We start from the raw sequence: 20,995 nt of genomic DNA on the forward strand, positions 1-20,995 counted from the left end.
GACATCCATGTTATACAAATATAATAAATAATTGGATTTGTATTGTATTCGATGCAAAGCATCCACTCCCACAAGTGGATTAATAACAATAATAACAAAAAATAAAAGATATACACTTACTGGTAAGTGTGTGAAATGTGGTACAAATAAATATAAATTGATTTCGTCTGGTATGAAAACAGGTGGTGATATCGATACTTCATTAGGAAAATTACCACTAACTCCATGTGCTAAATACCCAGGAGAAAAGAACCAGACCTGACATCCGACTTGATCCCAAAATCATGCAACTGATCAAGCATGTCACGTTCATGTGGTAGCTTATAGAAGCAAAGATTTACAACAACGATATATTGGAGATGTGTCGTTGACGTTGCAAATAGATATAAGGAAGTAGATCCATTATAAATTAAAACAGCAGCTGAAGGTGCATGTGATTTTGAACGAATTTATCAACGAGGACCCTTGCAATGACCATAGTAGCTACGATTTGATCCTGGGAAGGAATTTATTGGTGCAGTATCATCTCTGATGAAAAAACCCTAACGTCAAACCCTGGTGAACCTGGTGAGCTTGTAGGTAGTAAACAAAGAGCGACTGATCCTATTTGGAATGTGACGTCACATAATTTCGAGTTTGGTAAGTTCTGCGGGTAAATATACAATCTACAGATTAGATTCAACCGCTCCTCAAAGGGGATTTGTACGCGATCAGTTAGAAGTAATTCCTGATGACACACAATTACCACTACATTAGCTTTTGTAAACTGGTACTTCAACCTTGATTACATTCAAGAAAGGTCAGCATAACATTTTCGCATGCTTTACCAAACCTACTATTAATTCAATCTAAGTTAAATTGTCTTGGATAATTATTTGAATACTGTCACAAAAGTTCTGTGTTACAGCTCTCACAAAGATTATTTTGTTGCTTCAGTGTCATGATAAATTCAACATCGAGATCAAAGTCGTGATTAATTTTTTGTCACACTGTTTTTAACTAATTGTTTTCTTACGATATCATCGTTAGTTTCCTGAATTTAATTATTATTTTCTGTGAACTCTGTTATAACACTCCGCAACTGAGATATTCTTCTGACTCGAAACACTGCAAGATAAACTAGGTTTGACCATTCGGTACGATCATCAACGATCCAAACATTTGTATCAGATATGGTTAATCATTTGATGAATGAATTGCCATTGCATATCCTAGCGTCCACGGAGCTTAGTCCATAGTAAATGCACTCTCAACAACACTGACAGGAACTATAACAATATCATTTAATACAAGATTTTGTTTCTCTGACGACCCTGGTATATCAACGTGATATCCTGTCGTCGCGTATCCACTGGTCGATAACACAATGGTACAGGTAAATTTGAAAATATTTCTTTATGTCACATAAATAATTCCTGTTGAAGTGTATCATGAACTATCTCTATACTTGCCACTATCAAATAATTTGGTGTCATAAATTCCACAAACTTTTTATAGGAGTTTCTTAAATTATTTCACGCATTATGTCACCTTGAATTTTATTCCGTTGTAGTCTGACTAATTTCTTAAACTCTTTTAATTCTGGATCAATTGATCAAGTGCTCTATGATCATCAGTTATTTCTTCATAATAATCCACACGTTTATTTAGCCATTGATGTGGGGAAAATCAAACAAAAGGTGGTGGTTGACCATGATCGCCACACATTATTACAATAGTATTTTTGGTCAATAACTAATCAATAAATATTTTTAATATTTCTATTGAAACGATGCATATTTCATCCCAATCAATAATGCTTTAGAATATATTTCTAGCCCATTCTTTCATCAGTCCATTTATCTCCCTTCCATTGAAAGTATTTGTGATAAGTGCATGATTTAATATTTCTTTCTTTCAATTCTCTTGCGACTCTGTGTTTATGTGTTAATACAACTATATCAAGTTTCCAAAATAATTCAGTCACAAGAGTTGTTTTACCAGAACTGCAGGTCTTAATCCCACGATGTATAAGTGCATTTATGTATTACTGTAGTTGTGTGTGTTTGTGTGTGTGTGTGTGTGTGTGTGTGTGTGTATGTCTGAGTGTCTCTGTGTGTGTGTGTGATTTGGATTTTTAACGTAGCTTTAACAATTTTTCAGTCAATTTCTGCAGTGTGGCAGTTTATAGTGATGCCTTGCATAGGGGCATCATAATGTAGTTGCAGTTATGTAGATGTTCCAGCAATCCTGTAGTTTATACCGATATAAAATAACTTTGTGGCGACTCTGACAGGAAACTATGTTTATCATCGATGATATATTTATCGAAACATACGCGAGCATTGAAGAGCTTAGATGAGCAAACTGCGATTAATCACCATCAATATAATTCACAGTTGTACCTAATTTAGTTCCGTCTGATAAATTAACATTACTTCAACTTATGAATTCGTTGTATCGGTAATTTTAAAATCATCTATAATTAATATTGTACAATGTCGTTTTTGATCATATGATCTTCCTTCGGTTAATCCTCCGATTATTTTTCTGTCACGTTTACTGCGATTTTATTCTCAAGATCAGTCATATCAGGATTTTCATCATCAGAATATTTCATTTGCTGCGGTAACAAAACTGGTTTTTGAGAACTATATGATATGATTACATCACTTACAACCAAATATATCAGTATTTGTACATCGAGCATATATCGTAATAATATTGTTGGTGCCCATATTTGTTCCGAAAAATGTTTTCCAAACCAGACATAACAAATCGGATGAAGATCTTCAGCAAATTTAAATGACTTGGTACAAGCAAAGCCAGTCAGGTCAAAATCTGGTAATGGTCCATTTATCGATACTCTGAACATCTCGTGTGTTGGATGTCCAAATCGTACAAATACGTAGAACACTACTCTTCCAAGAAAACTTCCGGGGTAACATGCAACCATATCAACCGAGATAGCATCCTTATAATCGTATATGGTATTCCTTAATCCACCGTGTCCGTATTCGACGCAACTCGATATTATATCATTGAGAAGATCAAACCCAGTTGGTTTACATGAATTGTTCTCTCGAGCAAAATGAGCAGCGACTGATGGAATCGTAAAACTATTACTGAGTAACTTTTCATGTATGACATTATAATGTGTGTATTTTTGACGCAATATCTTTTATTGCTCCGTGGAATGGTTATGTGCGATAAATATCTTCATTAGGTCGTACAAACTGATAATAGTTTACATTATCGGAACTCTATCATAACCATACTGATACAGGATCATTCTGACTTATTTCGTTAATAAAATCAATTATATCTACTTGATAAAATTTACAAACTCGATTTAGTGAAAATATTGTTACTGCAGTAATCCACGCATGTGCATTATGATCAATGATTTCAATCAAAACTCCTTTGAATTTATATTCGATTACAAAAAAAATTTCTCCGGATACAGTCTTTACCATTATTGGTAATTTTTATTTCTTTCCTGGCTCAGCGAAGTCTTTGTTAGACGCTCCGGTATATTTTACAATTTCTGTCCAATCATTTATTATTTTACGTCTTTTATCTGTTAAACCAATTCCACGAGTCGAAATTGTCAAATATTCCGTTACTCTTTTGGCTACACAATTTAGCCTTGACAATTTCATCGGTTTTAGGTCATGAACGCTTGGTTTATCATTCAGCGGATATAGTGTATAAATAACCACTGTTACAGGATATGCTCTTTCATAATACAGTTTGTCAATACCAGTCAGCATTCCTCGTTTGGAATTTTTACCTAATACGTCGACTTTTTCATTATGAGCAACAGAGTGACGTTTGTCACTGATAATCCAACTATCGTCTACTTCCTTAATAAACTTTTTGCTGAAAAAAGGTCATGTGATCGATCATGTTGATTCACATCAGAACAATAGTTCCTTGGATAATTTACGAGTTTTCTGACAAAGTCAAAATTGTAAATCTGGTAAGACTGGCTGTACTAATAAGAGCGACAGATCACTTGTGTCCGTAAATGAAGGAACTGGCGAAGAAATAATATTTCAATCAATGAACACATCTTGCAAATATTTTGATAGTTGCATGCCATCGGTTCAACGTATCGCAGATAATATATCGAAATCATCTTGTTCGAAGAAAGATACACAAAAAATAACTTTTCATTATTCATGAAGGGAGATAATTCTATCAAACTAAGTCCTCTCCGATAGAGTAATTAAGTAATTTTCTCGCTTGTTACTTCGTAATTGACCGAATTTCTTTGTCATCGTAACTAATTATATACCACTAGTCAGTAACTTAACCATCTGTGTGATAATTAGAATCAGTGAAGTAATATAATTTTATAATAGTTCAAATTAGTGAATGGACATTTACATCTTAATTTCATTTCTCTTGACAAAGACAATCGCCCGCTTTGTAATTCGATAGTTATTTTTAGATCTCTGTTATACAGAAATAAAGGTATTTTAAAAATGACTTAGTCAAATGCAAAAATATATACAACATATGATTATTTCAATATGATGTCTTCTGGAAAATCGAAAATGAATTAATGCTGTTTGTTATTTGTAGGAAACCTGCATAGGTATCTTTATAATAATTTCTAAACAAATATATTTAAGATATGTCCTCAGCGCAGTACTAGCTTGATGGATTCTTGTACTCGAGGTCCAGAGTTGAAAACCCGAGGCTGACAACTTTCGACGGTGGCGGTATTTCACGATTTTTCATTAAAAAATGTGCTCAACCCCAATCTCGAATTTCAACAGAAAAAACACCCTCCCACTATGTCACCATAATGTAATAATACATGACAATAATATAATGTACGATGTCACCACGTGGTGGGTGCATTTTTTGCGTTCTCCCGGGGTTGATATTGGGTGTGTGTGCAGAAATCTGTTGAACGTAGAGAAGGCCCCTTTACATATATTGTGCAGTTCTTAGAATTAAGATTATAATTGTATTTAGACTGTATATACGCAGCAAATATGCTGCTGTAATTGAGATTATGTGTTGTGCCGTCCTTAGAATTAAGATTGTATACAAGAATAATATATAATAATAGAATACAATAATATAATGCACATAAAAATATGTATATCTATATCCCTATCTATCTATCTATCTATCTATCTATCTATCTATCTATCTATCTATCTATCTATCTATCTATCTATCTCTCAGTCTCTCTCTCTATCTCTCTCTCTCTCTTTGCTCTCTCTCTCTCTCTCTATCATTCCTAACTAGAAATTTCGAAGATAGATATACACTACCAGCAGAGTACAGATTTATTAAATTCATCCAGAAGTCTCTGTTTCAATCCTTGGCTACAGTTAAAGATACAGATGTTACAAAATTCATATCTCTTTCCCGCGCGATTAAAAAAATTAGATCACCACGAGTTGACAAAAACGCAGCATAACATATTATTAACACGCGCGTGAGGCAATTTAAAAGGTTTTTAACCGATCGTGAAAATGAAAGTGATTGTGAAAGTGAAAGTACTGTCAGTGACTAGTAAGAAAATGACTAAGTGGATTGTGAAAGTGAAAGTTGGTACAAGGAAAGAAATGGTAACTCGGATCCCTTTCGTGGTAGTAATTCTGTTATTATGTAAGTTGTTCTCTGTTTTTGATGAGATTTGTAATTATTTCGAGTACTATTACGCCTTCAAATTATGTAATTTGACTGATTTTCCTTATTTTATGCACTGTTTACCGAGAATCAATAACAAACAAATTCTGATACAATCTCACGAACGTGAAAACCTAAGATCTTACATATAAATTAATAATAAGAATTTCTCGCCTTAAATCAATAATGTGCCCAGTCTGGTCAGTAAGTCGGAAATGTATTCTTGATAATAACGGATTATAACAATGTAGATAAACCTAATTAATGGGTTCTTGTACAATCAAATATCCAGGAGGTACTTGAGGCGTAAATGTTTAAAGAATATATGCTTGCTGAGCCTCACTAGATTTTTCTATAGCTATTTGATAGCTGCTATCAATTGCATCACATACGAGACTACCTGAGATTGTTGATGCTATGGTTTCAATTCTTGGTTAAATATGACGGCCTACACCATATGGATCATTGCTATGATTAAATATCGTTGCTCGTAGCACTCATTTTATTATGTTTAAATATCGTTGCTCTTGGCACTCGTTTTCTCCATGAATCAACAATTTTTCGAAAGTTTGCATTGATAAGATCTTTGATTGATTTTTTTAGTTCCACGGTTCTAAATAATGGTATTAGAAATGTTGGTAATTTTGCTACAGGTATTTTATAATGATCGAGAAATAAGTTTTTAGTCTCTATTCAGTTACTACATTCCGCTTTTGTATCCTGATACGAATTCGTTTGTTATTACTTTTCCAAGTAGAACCCAATGGGTAAACTCAAGATCGGATATAGCCTGGTTTAAGTGTTGTATTGTTTCAATGATCCGTTGTTTTACATCTTTATTATAGTATTGTGTGATATTGGAAAATACATTTCGTAAATTATCAATTAGGTGTGTGTATTCAGGCTTAAAGACGGCAGGAAATGCTTTGATAACTTGTTTATTGATATATGAAATATAAGTTCTATCAACTCTTCTAGACATTGACGTTAATAATTCAGCAGGTTTTGTTCCATCATAATTAGTATAGCTACGCACTCCAATAGAATAGAAAGGATTTGAATTTGGTTTTCCTATATTGCGCCATGGATATCATTTTGGATATTCTGGAGTTGTTGTAAATATTTTTTAATCTGTGAGAAATTCGTTTAACCTTGTGGTCCTTTATACTCTAGTGCTATTTCAGGACAGCCTAATGCAGATTTGATCGACGATTGATAAATATCTACTACATAGTCTTGCGAATGTATTTCTGTCGCAGCTGATAAAGTTGATTCCTGAACAGTAATAGCTATTTTTGATTCTATTTCGATTATGGACTTAATTCTGCGCTGGAATTCATCGTCGATTTGTTCAATTTGATAATTACCTATGGGAATTCTGACACCTTGCTAACCTGGAGCTCCTTCATCTTTATTTTTATATGAAAATACTAGCGAATTAATTGATGGCAATCCACCAAACGATTATGATCTGATTCGGGCCAGATGTAATATACTCGTAGTTGTGCTAGCACTATTTGGTTCGCAGGAATTACCATTGGAAATTTAATGCTAAATTCAGGACTATTTGAACTTACAGTTATCATCGTTGTTTTTGACAGATTTGTAATAATTCATTCGGACTTGACATTTTTTTAAAAATTATTATTATTATTATTTTTATCTAAATTCTGTTTTTCAAAATCATGCGTGGATTCTATCTTAGTCATTGCTTCTTGGTAAATTTGAATCATCTGCATGAACTCAAAATCTGATATTCTTCCATCACTAAGACTTGATATTAGCGATGATAATTCGGAATAAGATAACTTCGCTGTGTGTAATTTTATTAGATGAGCATGCAATTTCGCATTTGAGCATGTACATATTTTTTGCAATAATATTAAGGCCAACAGTTGTTGTAGCAGAAATACAAATTGTTACAACTGTTGGTGCCTTCGCTAGCGATGGTGTATTGTTGATAATACGCACGTTCCAGCAATAACAATAGACTCCGAAGACAAAAATTATGTCAACAATAACTACACGTCTGTGATAGGTTTTTTACTTTTATTGTAGACTCGTTAACGGTATTTTTTAGGTTTATTTTGCCATTCACGTGATTATCTCTAAAACGATGAATGTTGATCGGAATGTTCGTTATATTTTAAGTAGGTGGGAATTTAGCTACCAATTCAAGACACCAATAATAAATCAAGCCGAGTTGTTTTTTCTTCTGGTCCACAGTAAATATTTCCTCGTCGTTTTGCTCCAACATCACTAACATAGATCCATATCATCCAGTTAGTGGATAACGCCGTGAAATTGTGTTAGATATCGTAAATATTGTAAGTACAAATAATGAGAGCCTGTATATTCCGGTAACCTCAACGCAATATTTCATAGATTTATTCATTGGTGACCATAATGCTTGTCCAGACGATACTGTATATACTACACTGTTGATTCTTTATATGTCAGATGGTTTAATAATTATGGCTGGTGGACTTCCCAAAAAATCATTAATGGATCTATTTATGGTTCATAGAAAACTCATAAACAATGGTATATGATTTGACTAATCAGTTCTAAATGAAGTCATTTTATTATTAACCGAAACTAACGAGTTCATCATTGGTAGGATGTATTTCTTTACAGCGTCATTCTTTTATTCTGGGTCTTCATGATCAGTAATTTTTTTATTAGACATATTGAGAAAACTAGTCATTATATCACCGGATTTTTGTACTCGACCACGAATATCATCTAATATTGTTGACATAATAACACCGGGTTTATGTTTTCCATTATTACAAACACAGCTACGCTATTTTATAATAGCTTCCAATGAAATATTGCTGAATTTTAATTTTTCTTGCTTTTCTTGAAGAAAAAAACAAAACAATTTCGTTTGAATCTACATTTGCAAGATTTAATAAGATTAATATTTCATCACAAATATGTTTACTTACATTTTGATGAGTTATTCCGTCGGTGGGTTTTGTTTTTGTTTAGGGGAAGATCTTCCGTAAATATCAACCATTATACTTTAAGATCTGTTTAAAAAGACGCGTATACTTATATAATCGTTCATGACTTTATGAGGTGGTAATGTCTAACAGAAGAGAAACCGAGTGGGTTTTGGATTAAATGAACAACGCAAACACAATGTTATGGGGCGATGGAAATTTATAAAATGAATAAAAATGTACATTTACTATACCTATAATGATTCTCTCACGCTCTCAACATACGTTTGATCCAATCACTCTACACAAACATTCACAAATTGAAAAACGAAAATATGATTCATGTAATCTTTACGTATGGAAAGTGAGATTCAAATAATCTCAAGGAATTTAAATATGTTTCAAATAATATTATGCGATGCAAGTGAGATTCATAATCTCCTATATTATGCAACGTAAGTGAGATTTCACATAATCTCATCTAATATAAATAAGATTCTAAATAATCTCATGCAATTGAAAATGTACTCAATTGAAACATCAATTGGAACAAAAATATGCAAAGTGACACTTGTACAGTTGTATGATCCATAAACGTATGAACCACACAGTTTCACCGAGTCCTTGGCCCACGCTTTTTTCGGTCGCTCACACCAATCACGGATCCACCACATGTATAGACATACGTATACGCATACGTACAGACAGCATATAGCACCCTTGTATTAGCTACGTCTACATTCGTGGCCCCACCACATGTACAGACATACATATGCACATACGTATAGATAGCACGCAGCACTAAACAGCTACAGTCAGCCCTACACAGCTACAGTCAGTACTAAACATCTTGAGTCAGCTTTAAATAGCACTGAACATCTTCAGTCAGCTCTAAACAGCCATGAACAGCTTCAGTCAGCTCTAAACAGCCCTTAACATCTACAATAAAACCAAACGGGTCATAATAATGGGTTCTGAAAAAACGTAGGATATGTTCTAATAAATTAAACTCAAATAGCAACTTGTAATTCAAAGTTCACATCATTTCAAATCTACGTAGTAGCAAATGCATCATTACACGATATGACATTAAAGCCTGAATAAGCTTCACCTATCAAATAAAATATAAATTTAACACTTACCCCTATGGCTAGAGAACACAATGGAGAATGTTCTCTCCCTGACAAGATCCAAAACGACTAGTGCCGGTTAGAAACGAAATCTGCCTTAAATCCATAGGGGAGTGAGTAATAATCAGGGTATAATACCCGTGCATATCGTGGTTTCAATGTCTCTCGTCGCAAGTAAGTTTCGATGATATACATCCTAGTACAATCGCTTACGTGGAAAATCAATTTTTCACCCTAGATTACGTTGTAAGCATGTGTAACGAAAAATGGTCAAATCTTTATAAGGCAAAACCAAGTTATTTCTTGCCTTATTCTGTGACATAATACTGATGATCACACAGCATCGAGTTCTGAAATTACTTCACGGCCACATATTGGCGGGTCTGTTATTGCTTGAGTTGGTAAAGATGAATACCAGACTGGAGTTTTTATTGTGTTTACGGAACTTAAATTTTATCCAAGTGGATCAATTCCGTATGCAAAACCATTAATATTATCGCGGTTGTGAATACCAGTTTAACGTTCGTTTGGTTGTTCTGGTAATTGATTACGCATAAAGACACCTAAAACAAACTATATTTAAGTTCTATCAGCATCAGCTAAAATCAAATTTTGACATCGGGCGAATTAATGAAGTGCTTCAGGAAGTCTCATACCTCGGCCGTATCGATGAGGAATTCCGGGAACTCATAGACCTATACCCCCGTTTTTTTAATTCTGTTCCCTTGCTTTATCTATTGCTAAGTTAGCAAGTGTACCAGCCGCGGCTCCAGCAACACCAAGTGCAACTGCTTTTGCAACAGCTGGTTGAGTAGCGGCTATTAAACCTGGTATAGCTGCAAGTCATTGAACTATTCCACAGGTTTTAATCGAGTCTTTATATGAGCTAGCTGAAAGCGCAAGTCTAATACCGGAATTTGAAGTGTCCGAGTTGGCGTTCACTTAGTGATAATTGTTTTTTGTCCGCATTTGAATTGTTTTATTTAAGTGAAATTTGTAATCCACAATTTTTATTTGCTGATGCTTTAATAATTTTTTATCTGACCAGGAGTCAGTCTGACACTAACATGATGATATTAAATTTTTATAAGTAATATGTTAATTACAATTGTAAAGCAATTTAAGTTTTCTATCGGTGAGTGAATAACTGGCATTTTCCCACCCGTACCTTCAGGTAACATTGCTTTATCGCTGAGTATAACTGCAATTGCTCTATAAATAACAGCAGCACCTGGGTTTACGCGAGCTTCAAGTGCATTTCAACAACAGATTGTTTGAATAACTTAATATGCCCCAGTTCTAAGTAATAGATCGGATACAGTGTTGTGAATTCTAACTGCGATATTTGTAAACCGGTATCTATATCACGTCCCTTAAACGCCGTTAAACGATGATATGCACGTGCTACATGGTTATTTGCAAAATTTAACAATATATGTTCAGCTGATTCTTGATGTCCGTTTATCCGTAAAGAAACTTAACTAACTGCAAGGTTAATTAATTGTTTAGCCGATCAGCATTTTATTGCAATAAATATATGTCTTGTTGCAGAAACTCCATGTTGTGGTGCTATATGCCACGTATATAAACGAGTAACATTACTCTGAACGCTATATGTGGTCATCGTCAACCATGATAACAATGATCTACCGCCTGAATTCATGAAAGTAATAAATCTTTCTTCTTCAGTATCTGATGGAAGTTATTACTATCATCCACAGTGAAAGTGTTGTTATTATTACCTTACCAGCATCACCTGGAGAATGCAATATTGCATCATCATCAGTATGTTTTCTTACAAGTGTAACTGTATGTTTAGCTCCAAAATATAAATTTTCTAACTTTTCTACAAAATCCAAAGACATGAGACAGTGGAATTGTGCATAACAATCTCTTACGATCACCTTTCAACATTGAACGACGCACACTGAATCCTATGCTGAAATCTGGTTGAGTGTCAATAAAGAAATTTTACATTTATATCTGCAACTGCCGAATCTGCTTTCCTTGGTTTACCTGTATCACCCTGTCTTTATTCAGCATTGTCAGTGGTATATTATACAAACATCACTTTTACCTGTATCACCCTGTCTATATTCAGCATTGTCAGTGGTATATTATGCAAACATAATTTTTACCTGTATCATCCTGTCTATAATCAGCATTGTCAGTGCTATATTTTACAAACATCATTTTTGGTCAAGTTGATTTTGTATCATCATCTTAATATCTTGCTAAATTTAATATCGTTGTGGCAACATCAACGTCATTTTGAATTTTTTCAATCTTTCTACCATCAATCATGTACGTACCGCTATCAAACAACACCACAACACCATTATGAACAACACCAACGCTATCAAAGCTATATATTCAGTATTATCTGCTTTTATAATTTATTCTTCGTCTTCAATAAACGCTTCAGCAGGTAAAACATAACTGCTTGTATCCTGGACTTGTAATTCGAATTGACCACGCTGATCTGGTACACGTCGTGATAAGAATATTATAGATTCATCTTTAAGAAATGATGCATCCATATAAAATACTGGATCGGATTACGCTTAAACATTTTAATTATAACTATTATCGTCTAACACGAAAACCACGTTTTCTTGAAATTTCACTTCCTGCTACCAGTCTTGAGGTTATATATTTTTCTGTTTCATTTGCAAGAACAACATTTTAGGAGTCAACTCTATCAGCATAATTTCATTAGTCAACTTTGCTAATTTTTCATTAACAGACAGCTCTGCTAGCTTTTTATTTGCAGCTCGAATTATTATTTTACTGATATATGCAGGCATAATTTCAGTGCTGGTTAATTTTACTGGATATTGTTTTCTTCGTATTAATCTTGCTTATTTCACTGATGATAATACTTTACCAGCAAAATTACCAACAGAACTTAATGCTTTGGTGCCAATAGCTTCAATAGCGTTCATGCCTATTTCATGACTAATTGTTTCGCAATCGGTACTGCTTTTGGAGCCATCCTTCTAAATAAACCCATAAGAACATCTCCAAGTCCATCACCATCAATCGCTTTGTTTATTGGTAATCGGGAATTTACTTCCCTAACTGTTACAGGTCCACGTTGAGCATTGTGTATGATCATTTTTTAATTATATGTTGATCAATCAATTGTGTAAAAAATCATCAACAATTTCATTAATAAGAGAGTGATAAACATTGTTATCCTGAAAGCCGCATGCAAATAATCTTCGGCAAAAAACCGATCTTTCTAGAGTTCCATTTCCTGCGCGTTTTCCTCCGTTCAGAATTTCTAATAGCTTAACATCAGCAAGAACACTGTCAGGACAAGTTCCTAAACTACTTCTAGTTTTTTGTTCAGAGCTTTGCGTCTCTTTAAGCAATTCAGCAAATATTTCTTCTTTTAATTTTTGTTTTCTTTTTGGTAATTTTTGTTTTCTTTGTTTTACCTTTTCCACAGATATTCGAATCTTATCTATATCATCATAATATTTACTGCCATATTTAAACATAAATACCTCTTTATCCCAATTCGTTTTTCGGCGTACATTCAGCATACTTAGCTTTTAAATATTTAATTTTTTTTCATCGTATTTTGCAGCAACAGCTAATAACGCAAAATAATCTGCATTCCGGATAGTTTTTACACCATCAGGTTCAAATCTATTTATAACAAAAGCTTTAAAATCATCTACAGGTCTAGTGGACTGTGGAAGAGGAAGAGTAAACTGAATAGCAGGAGATTATGATTGAGCTTCAGTTACAATATGTGGTTGAACTTCAGGTTCTTCTTGTTGCATTACATCTTCCATAAATGTTAGAAATCCGCATCATCAATGCAATTATCTTTTGTCCAAGTTTTATCATCTTTTTCTTTCTTAAAAAGTTTCCATTTTATCATAATTTCTAGAATTATCTATTTAGATTTAACATATTGTTTATACATCTGAAATTATTTATCTACTTTATCTATGTATGCAAAATAATTAATATCTTCTTTCTCTCTGACTTTATTACCTCCATGACTTATTCGATATATACCCACTTGTACCAAGTATCTTTTGAGACTGAGTTTCGAGCATATTCGGGTTTTAAATATATATCTCCTTTACTACAACTCTCACTGGCAAAGGCAACCAAGTCGTCTGCCTTTTGATACCCCGCTATTTCATCAAACTTTCTTGAGGTAAATCTGTTAAACAATTTAATGTTTTCTTTCATTTTGTTTTTCTTTTCTTTGTTGTACCTGGTTCTTCACTTTCATGTTCTGGTATAGGTTGAGCGGCAGCTATTTCAGCTGGAAGATCTCTCTTAAAATCTTTTTTGTCTGTTTGGTTCTTCTTGCTATCTTTTCAGTTTGCGCCGCAGTTTGTTTTAATGCCGGAAAAAGACCATCAGTAGCTCCTGCAACTATTACAGTAACCTTTGTAACAGGTTAAAAAAAATTGTTCTTTATCTTCTGCGTATTCAGCTTGTGTTTCTTTTCGTTCTTGCAGTTTTTATTGGAGAGCATCGCGAACAGGAAGATATCTTATGATTGCTTCTAATCTTTCTCGAGCTAATTTTGTAGTATAAGATTGCATTATTGATATAATAATGATTTAATTACTCTCATATTATGTTTTACAGAGCAATATTTTTCTTGCATATTTAAGATTCAGAGGTTACATAAAAACTCGTCACATATCATTTGTAACCCTTGATACAAGTACGGGACACCTGGGTGAATTTTGGTGCATGTGTCTCACCTTCTTTGAATGTTGTATCGTCCACTGCAACTAACCCGATGTATGCTACTTCGCTTGTGTCAGCAGGGATTTCTTCTTGATATTTGGCGAGCAGCCTCCATTCTTGTATCGATACAGCCTCCTCTTTGAGCCCAACCAGCTAAAGTAATTGAATACCCCTATCCGTAGTGGGGATTGGGCAAATAATTCATTTGGTCCGTTTTATGAGTTCGTTGAATTTAGTCACGCCCTTCACTTTTTTAACAGGTTATCCTACTTGACTCCTTGAAACATAAGACTTTTTGGTGCGTTCGTCGAAGAATCTCTTCATTTTGAATACGCATCTTGCAGAATAGAATGGAAGTGGTTTACGTTGATTGCCTGTTTGCATGCTCAGGGGGTATTTACATCTTTTACAGAAAAAAGTCAGTTATTAGAAAGTCTTTTCTCCTTAATTTGAATTCGTTTTAGTGGACAGCACAACAGCAGGTTTTAGAAAATCTTTATTTATTAAATAACCATACGTGAACTTCATATTGCACAGCATATCCCAATACTAAATAGACTAGAACCATTACGGTCCACTGTTTCCATTTTAATGTAGAGAGAATCAAAAGCACAGTTCTGGTCACTGATAATCCAGACACAAAATACACAACCCAGCCTTTTGTAGTCAGATTTCCAAACTAAATTAGCAACAATGTGACCGACACTGTTAGGCTAGCAATCACATTTATTTCGGCTGCAGCACCGGTCTCCAGTCATGCAATCATACAATAATGTTGGCGGCACTATGGTCAAGAAGTTCAAAGTAGAGCGTGAGAGGGACAAATTAAACCGTTTTGGCGATGGCGACCTTTGGAACATTTAGAAGGTTCTCTAGGTGATGAGCAAAAGGTGTACTAACACAGTGTGTAAGAAGTCACAAAACACCAATACTACTGAAGTACGTGAAGTTGATAACAATATTGTCGACGATACCCAGTTTAATATGTTTATCGATGATGTGTTTGGAGACCGCTTATACATTCCTCCTGCCTAAAGATGCTGACTGATCACACGACATACTCTCAGTCTGGTATTTCTTACCATAGTTCTTTTCAGCTGAATTGTAAACAATACAGCACGGTAATCAAGAGCAAATGTTAGAGACGAGACGCACTATTACTGTCATTTCCCTTGGTTGTAAAATGCTCCAGAGCAAGATCGACCCCATGTGGAACGTAAGTCTAAACACGCTGGAAAAAATCATGAAGGCTATACAATATATTTTTGAGGATGGTCGAAAATGTGCTGCCTTCGCGCGTGATAAATAACATTTGTACATCACCCTTATCATTAGTCAGATATGTTCCTATATGTTCCTAAATAAACCTTAGATACTAGCAGTTGAAAGAGGCTAAATTCCTAATGATGTGGGAACCTCTCAAGGACTCGTGAGGTGTCGTTGTGACTTTGGCAACTTGGGCCAAATCAGGTTTGTCCTCTACCGCGACAAGAATGTGTCGGACGAACACATGTTTATAGTCATGTCGATATTGAGAAGAAAGGTCAAAACATTACAAGCAGAACCGATTACTAATGCACTAGACCAATTGACGATGTACGTGTCAGTGCAGCAGACTACACAACCAGTACATGATGCGTCACGAGTCATCGAATATAAACAATCGGGTTGATATGGTGTTGATAAAGGTCTCGGCGACACAATACAGTATTGAAGGGCTTAGAAACATGTGGAGACTGCCTACACACACAATTTGTCAATAGTGAGAGCAAAAGTAGAAGCTGGAGGTGATGCATTCTTATATGTGCTGAAATTGTACGGTTATGGAAGCTGACATTCCCAACGCCTCGTTCTTCTTCTGGAGTTGAACCAGCATCAGATAAATGCGAGTTCTCGGAATGAAGATGCACGTGAACCTAGCATACGTGCGAAAAGCACTGTCATGGTACCTACATAAACAGAAATCACCGCAGTATATATTATGCATGGACCCGACCACTTTCGTAAGGAATGGTAGTGTATGATATGGAAAGGTAACGCAAACTTACTAAGTTTATAACACAAGTAGAAGATGTCTGCACTAACGTACGCAAAGCACCTCCAAATATTCCATGACCGCTGAGTAGTATGAGTTGTGTATGTGAGGATTGCTAACGCGTAAAGAAGATGAAACATTGAACTACGTAGCAAAGGGCCATTCAAAATAGAGCGCTGACACTAATTAAACATGTCTGCCTAAAGTTGCAAAAGATGTCTCCCCTGAAGTACCAAGGCCACATAAAATGAATTGCTGCGCAGTTGTCAACAAATTCAGATTCACGTGTCCAAAGTACCTGTAATCTACAACCCCTATCTAAACCCTCAAAATTCTAGATGTGGCAGACGCAGAACGCTCCCTCCACTTCAAAGCTATAGGCGATTCCCAATCTGCTCTTGCAAACTTGTGAAAAACATAAAGAATGGGAGACATTTGCTTCAATCTATGCTCGAGTGTACTGCCAAGCATGCATTAACTCGTAAATGGCGGCTGTTGAGTGACCAAAGACATACAACTCGCCCTTGACTTCTGTCTAGGCATGAACAAAATTAAATATTCGTCTAAGAGAAGCCAACGGAACACTTTTGCATCCTTGGTCGGCTGTGTGTTCGAGTTAGTGGTTGTTTTCCTAATGAATTATGATCGGTTAATAAATTTCGAAAGGAGTTGATTTTGGGGTGTTTTTAACCACGTTTGTTAATAGACACTATTGACATCTTTTGGACATGACACTTAATTCACAACTATTTGAATCCTTCATTGGGAGCGGTGGTTGAATAATACAATTATAATGATTTTTTAATGTTAAAACATATATTTAATAAGCAGTAACGTCAGAAAATAGGATACATTTTAATTAAATTAGTCAGGAATTTGTTTTGTAAAATGTGTTCTGGTGATAGGCCTAAAATTTCACAGATGGAAGTTTTATAATCTAAGTAGCTATCGTACTTTACCCCCAAGAATACAAAGAACAGGTGGAATAAAAAACATTGTGACTTTCTGTAAAATAATGCCCAGGAAACAAACATAATTTAAGACAATAACAAGCAATTACCATCTTATCCGCATTTTGTTTACCTTTCGGTATATGACTTTATTTCAGATGGATGGACAGATCGTTCCGTTTATTGGATTTACTAACATCACAATTATTGATTACACACAATGCCCCAAACAAGAAGGTATTCATACCAGCATTCTACGTCTGCCACGGGGAACCAGCTTCTCAGGAAACATCCCTTTCACAACAAGGTTCATTTGTGGAGTAACTCATCCATCTCTTGGTTCAGAAATTAAATATTCAGACGCTTCCAATAATGTTAAGTTTGCAGGTACAGAAACGACGCTTGATATTTACGTACATATGAATTCCTAGCCAAAGTTCCTTAGATACATTTTTCGAGTTATTTTAGGTAACGATAAACTAGGCAAAGAAATTTTAGATAAAATTTTAAGTCATGAATTGGCTTGAATTAACACTGATTTGCAAGAGCTTTTACCTCAAAGAGTATTTAAAAATATACATACTGTTGCATGTTCATCGCAAAGCGGTATAGCCATTATTTTATGAGTAGACATATTGTTGCTTGTCCATTCCCAAGCCGTATAACCATTAGTTTATGAGTAGACATAGTGTTTCATGTTCGTCACAAAGAGATTTAACCATTAGTTTATGAGTAGACATAATGTTGCATGTCCATACCAAAGCGGTGTAACCATTAGTGCATGAGTCGACATAATGTTCCATGTTCATCCCAAAGCGTTAATACCATTAGTTTATGAGGAGACATACTCTTGCATGTCCATCCAAAAGCGATAATACCATTAGTGTATGAGTAGACATGATGTTGCATGTCCATCCAAAAGCGGTGTAACCATTAGTGTATCAGTAGACATAATGTTGCATGTTCATCCCAAAGCGGTGTAACCATTAGTTTGTGAGCGGACATACTCTTCCATGTACATCCTAAATCGGTAATACCATTAGTTTATGAGTTGACATAATGTTGCAAGTCCATCCCAAAGTGGTGTAACCATTAGTGTATGAGTAGACACAATGTTGCATGTTCATCCCAAAGCGGTAATACCATAAGTTTTTTAATAGACATAATGTTGTATCTCCATCCCAAAGCAGTATAACCATTAATGTATGAGTAGACATAATGTTGCATGTTAATCCCAAAGCGATGCTGCATTAGTTTATGAGTAGACATATTGTTGCTTGTCCATTCCAAAGCGGTATAACAATTAATTTATGATTAGACATGGTATGGCATGTTCATCCCAAAGCGGTGTAACCATTAGTGTACGCGTAGAAATTATGTTGCATGTTTTAATGCCATTAGTTTATGAGTAGACATAATGTTGTATGTCCATCCCAAAGCGGTGTAACCATTAGTTTATGAATAGACATAATGTTGCATGTTCATCCCAAAGCGGTATAATCATTAGTGTATGCGTAGAAATTATGTTGCATGTTCATCCAAGAGCGGTAATGCCATTAGTTTATGAGTAGACATAAATGTTGCATGTTCATTCCAAAGCGGTATAACCATTAGTTTATGAGTAGACATATTCTTGCATGTCCATCCCAAAGTGGTAATACCATGTTTGTATGAGTAGACATAATGTTGTATGTCCATCCCAAAGCGGTGTAACCATTAGTTTATGAGTAGACATACTCTTGCAATATACCAAAATGTTGCTATATTGAATCGCCTAATCCAAGATACAAGTTGCCATTTAATATCGTTAGGTTCTATGTTTATGTTCACTAGTCGTGTGCAATTTATATTTCGAACTACACGAAACTGCTTGGCAGTAGTTGCCATTTATTTATGCTTTGTTATTTTAGTATAGTATTTCATATGTCAGACAATATAGAACTTAAACGAGCGGTTTCATTGATATGCACTTGTGAGGTTCAATATGGTTTCTTACCATATCCCTGTCTCTCTACTTTTCTCTCATACAAAGATGCACCCATAAACAACTAAATACACATAAAGGTGGAACAAGAGATGTGCATATTTCAAACAAAACTGAATGTCTAATGCCGCTTTATTATCTGGCATTCTATATGTTTAAGGAGCGTAGAGATTTGTATGTCTTGTTTTTATCAATTGCATACTATCGATTGTATGCATATCATTCCTTTACTCAGAATATTACATTAATATACCAATCATTAGACGTAAGGCTTCTGTTGAGACCTTGTTTAAAAAAATGAGAACTTGAGACCGTGCTGAATTGTTTTGTATTATATCTTTTTAGCCAGATTAAGACGATTCACTTTGCAAATTCTATTTTTTTTTCTTTCTTACAGTTAAGGTACGTATGGTCAGTCTGATGGATTCATCAAGTGGAACAAAGGTATTTTACGAAGGATTTCCCCAAACATTAAAATGTATAAGTAGTCCATCACGACCAGTGCCAATCATAAAGTGGTTTCTTCAGGCCAACGATCAGTTGAAAGAGCTGACTGACAACATCACAGAGACAAATTTAACTGATGCCAATGGACTGCATGTGTGTATAAGTGGAATTACCCTGGTTATGACAAGAAACCAGACAGATCAGAGCATATTATGTGCAGGGAACATTGATAATCAGCCTCCAGTATGGTCGAACACAGTTCAAATAGATGTCTTATGTAAGTTATCACAAAATATAATTAGCAAATAGCATTGCCTTTGTCTTTCATAATGTGCATCATTTGATAGGTGAAATTATTCCTTGTGCATAGATAGTTGTGTAACTCACCAATCAATATTGTAACGATGACGTGATTATTTTATATGGGGGTCCTACATGCCTCTGTCAAGTTAGGAATTTGTGATAGTAGTGGGTTATTCGGCATTTTAGATTTAATTTACCGATCTGCGTAATTGTCTTTAATACCACCCTATTCTAAGTTTTTGTGATTCATTAGTGTTGCGCGAGTGGATGTCATACATGTCAGAAATCAATCCAGTAATGTCCCTGCAACAAAACACCCCCACATGGCGCCTCGCGCTGGAAACAACACCTTCCAAGGGTTTACCTGATTGTTCCTGAAAGCAAATCAAATCCACTTGCCTTAATCTCTTGAGCATGTGTTCCGTATCTGAGCGATATTCGTCAGAAATTTCCCATTTCAGCTAGCTTTGTCTGCAATTACGCGGAAGTAATTGTTTTGTCATCGAAATCTACCGTGTACAGATTGTTAATTATGTTAAGGCTGATCTGGGCCGTCACAATAATTTGCCTCAGGATTATATAGCCGACAACGTTTATGTAATCAGGATAGTGGTTAGCGCAGATATTCGCAATACGAATATCGTCAGCTGAATTTTGCCATTAAACCTCCGGTGGTATGCCAAATTGAGTCATTGACGTTGGTCTTTCCTTGTAACAAAACTGTGCCGGTCTCTGTGCGTAATCGCACACGAAGACAATAATTAGGGAATGTAGAAATTCAAGATGGTAAATTGGGTTGTTATGTAACGATTCTGTGGTTTTATCATAAGTAATAG

The 20,995-nt window shown here is 35.0% G+C and overlaps 1 protein-coding gene across 1 annotated transcript in view; it reads left to right on the forward strand.

The window, feature by feature from the left end:
• The window catches only part of LOC149795910 (uncharacterized), a 102,544-nt gene that overhangs the window by 54,288 nt on the left and 27,261 nt on the right, over positions 1-20,995 (forward strand). The window contains exons 5-6 of the mRNA XM_089964149.1: positions 17,584-17,812; positions 19,807-20,133. Of these exons, the coding sequence (XP_089820275.1) occupies positions 17,584-17,812; positions 19,807-20,133 (556 nt within the window). The remainder of the gene's footprint in view (positions 1-17,583; positions 17,813-19,806; positions 20,134-20,995) is intronic.

This window comes from Sinohyriopsis cumingii, chromosome 7 (genome assembly GCF_028554795.1).
Source record: "Sinohyriopsis cumingii isolate HCF-2022 chromosome 7, ASM2855479v2, whole genome shotgun sequence".
In the NCBI taxonomy this organism is placed as follows: Eukaryota; Metazoa; Mollusca; class Bivalvia; order Unionida; family Unionidae; genus Sinohyriopsis; species Sinohyriopsis cumingii.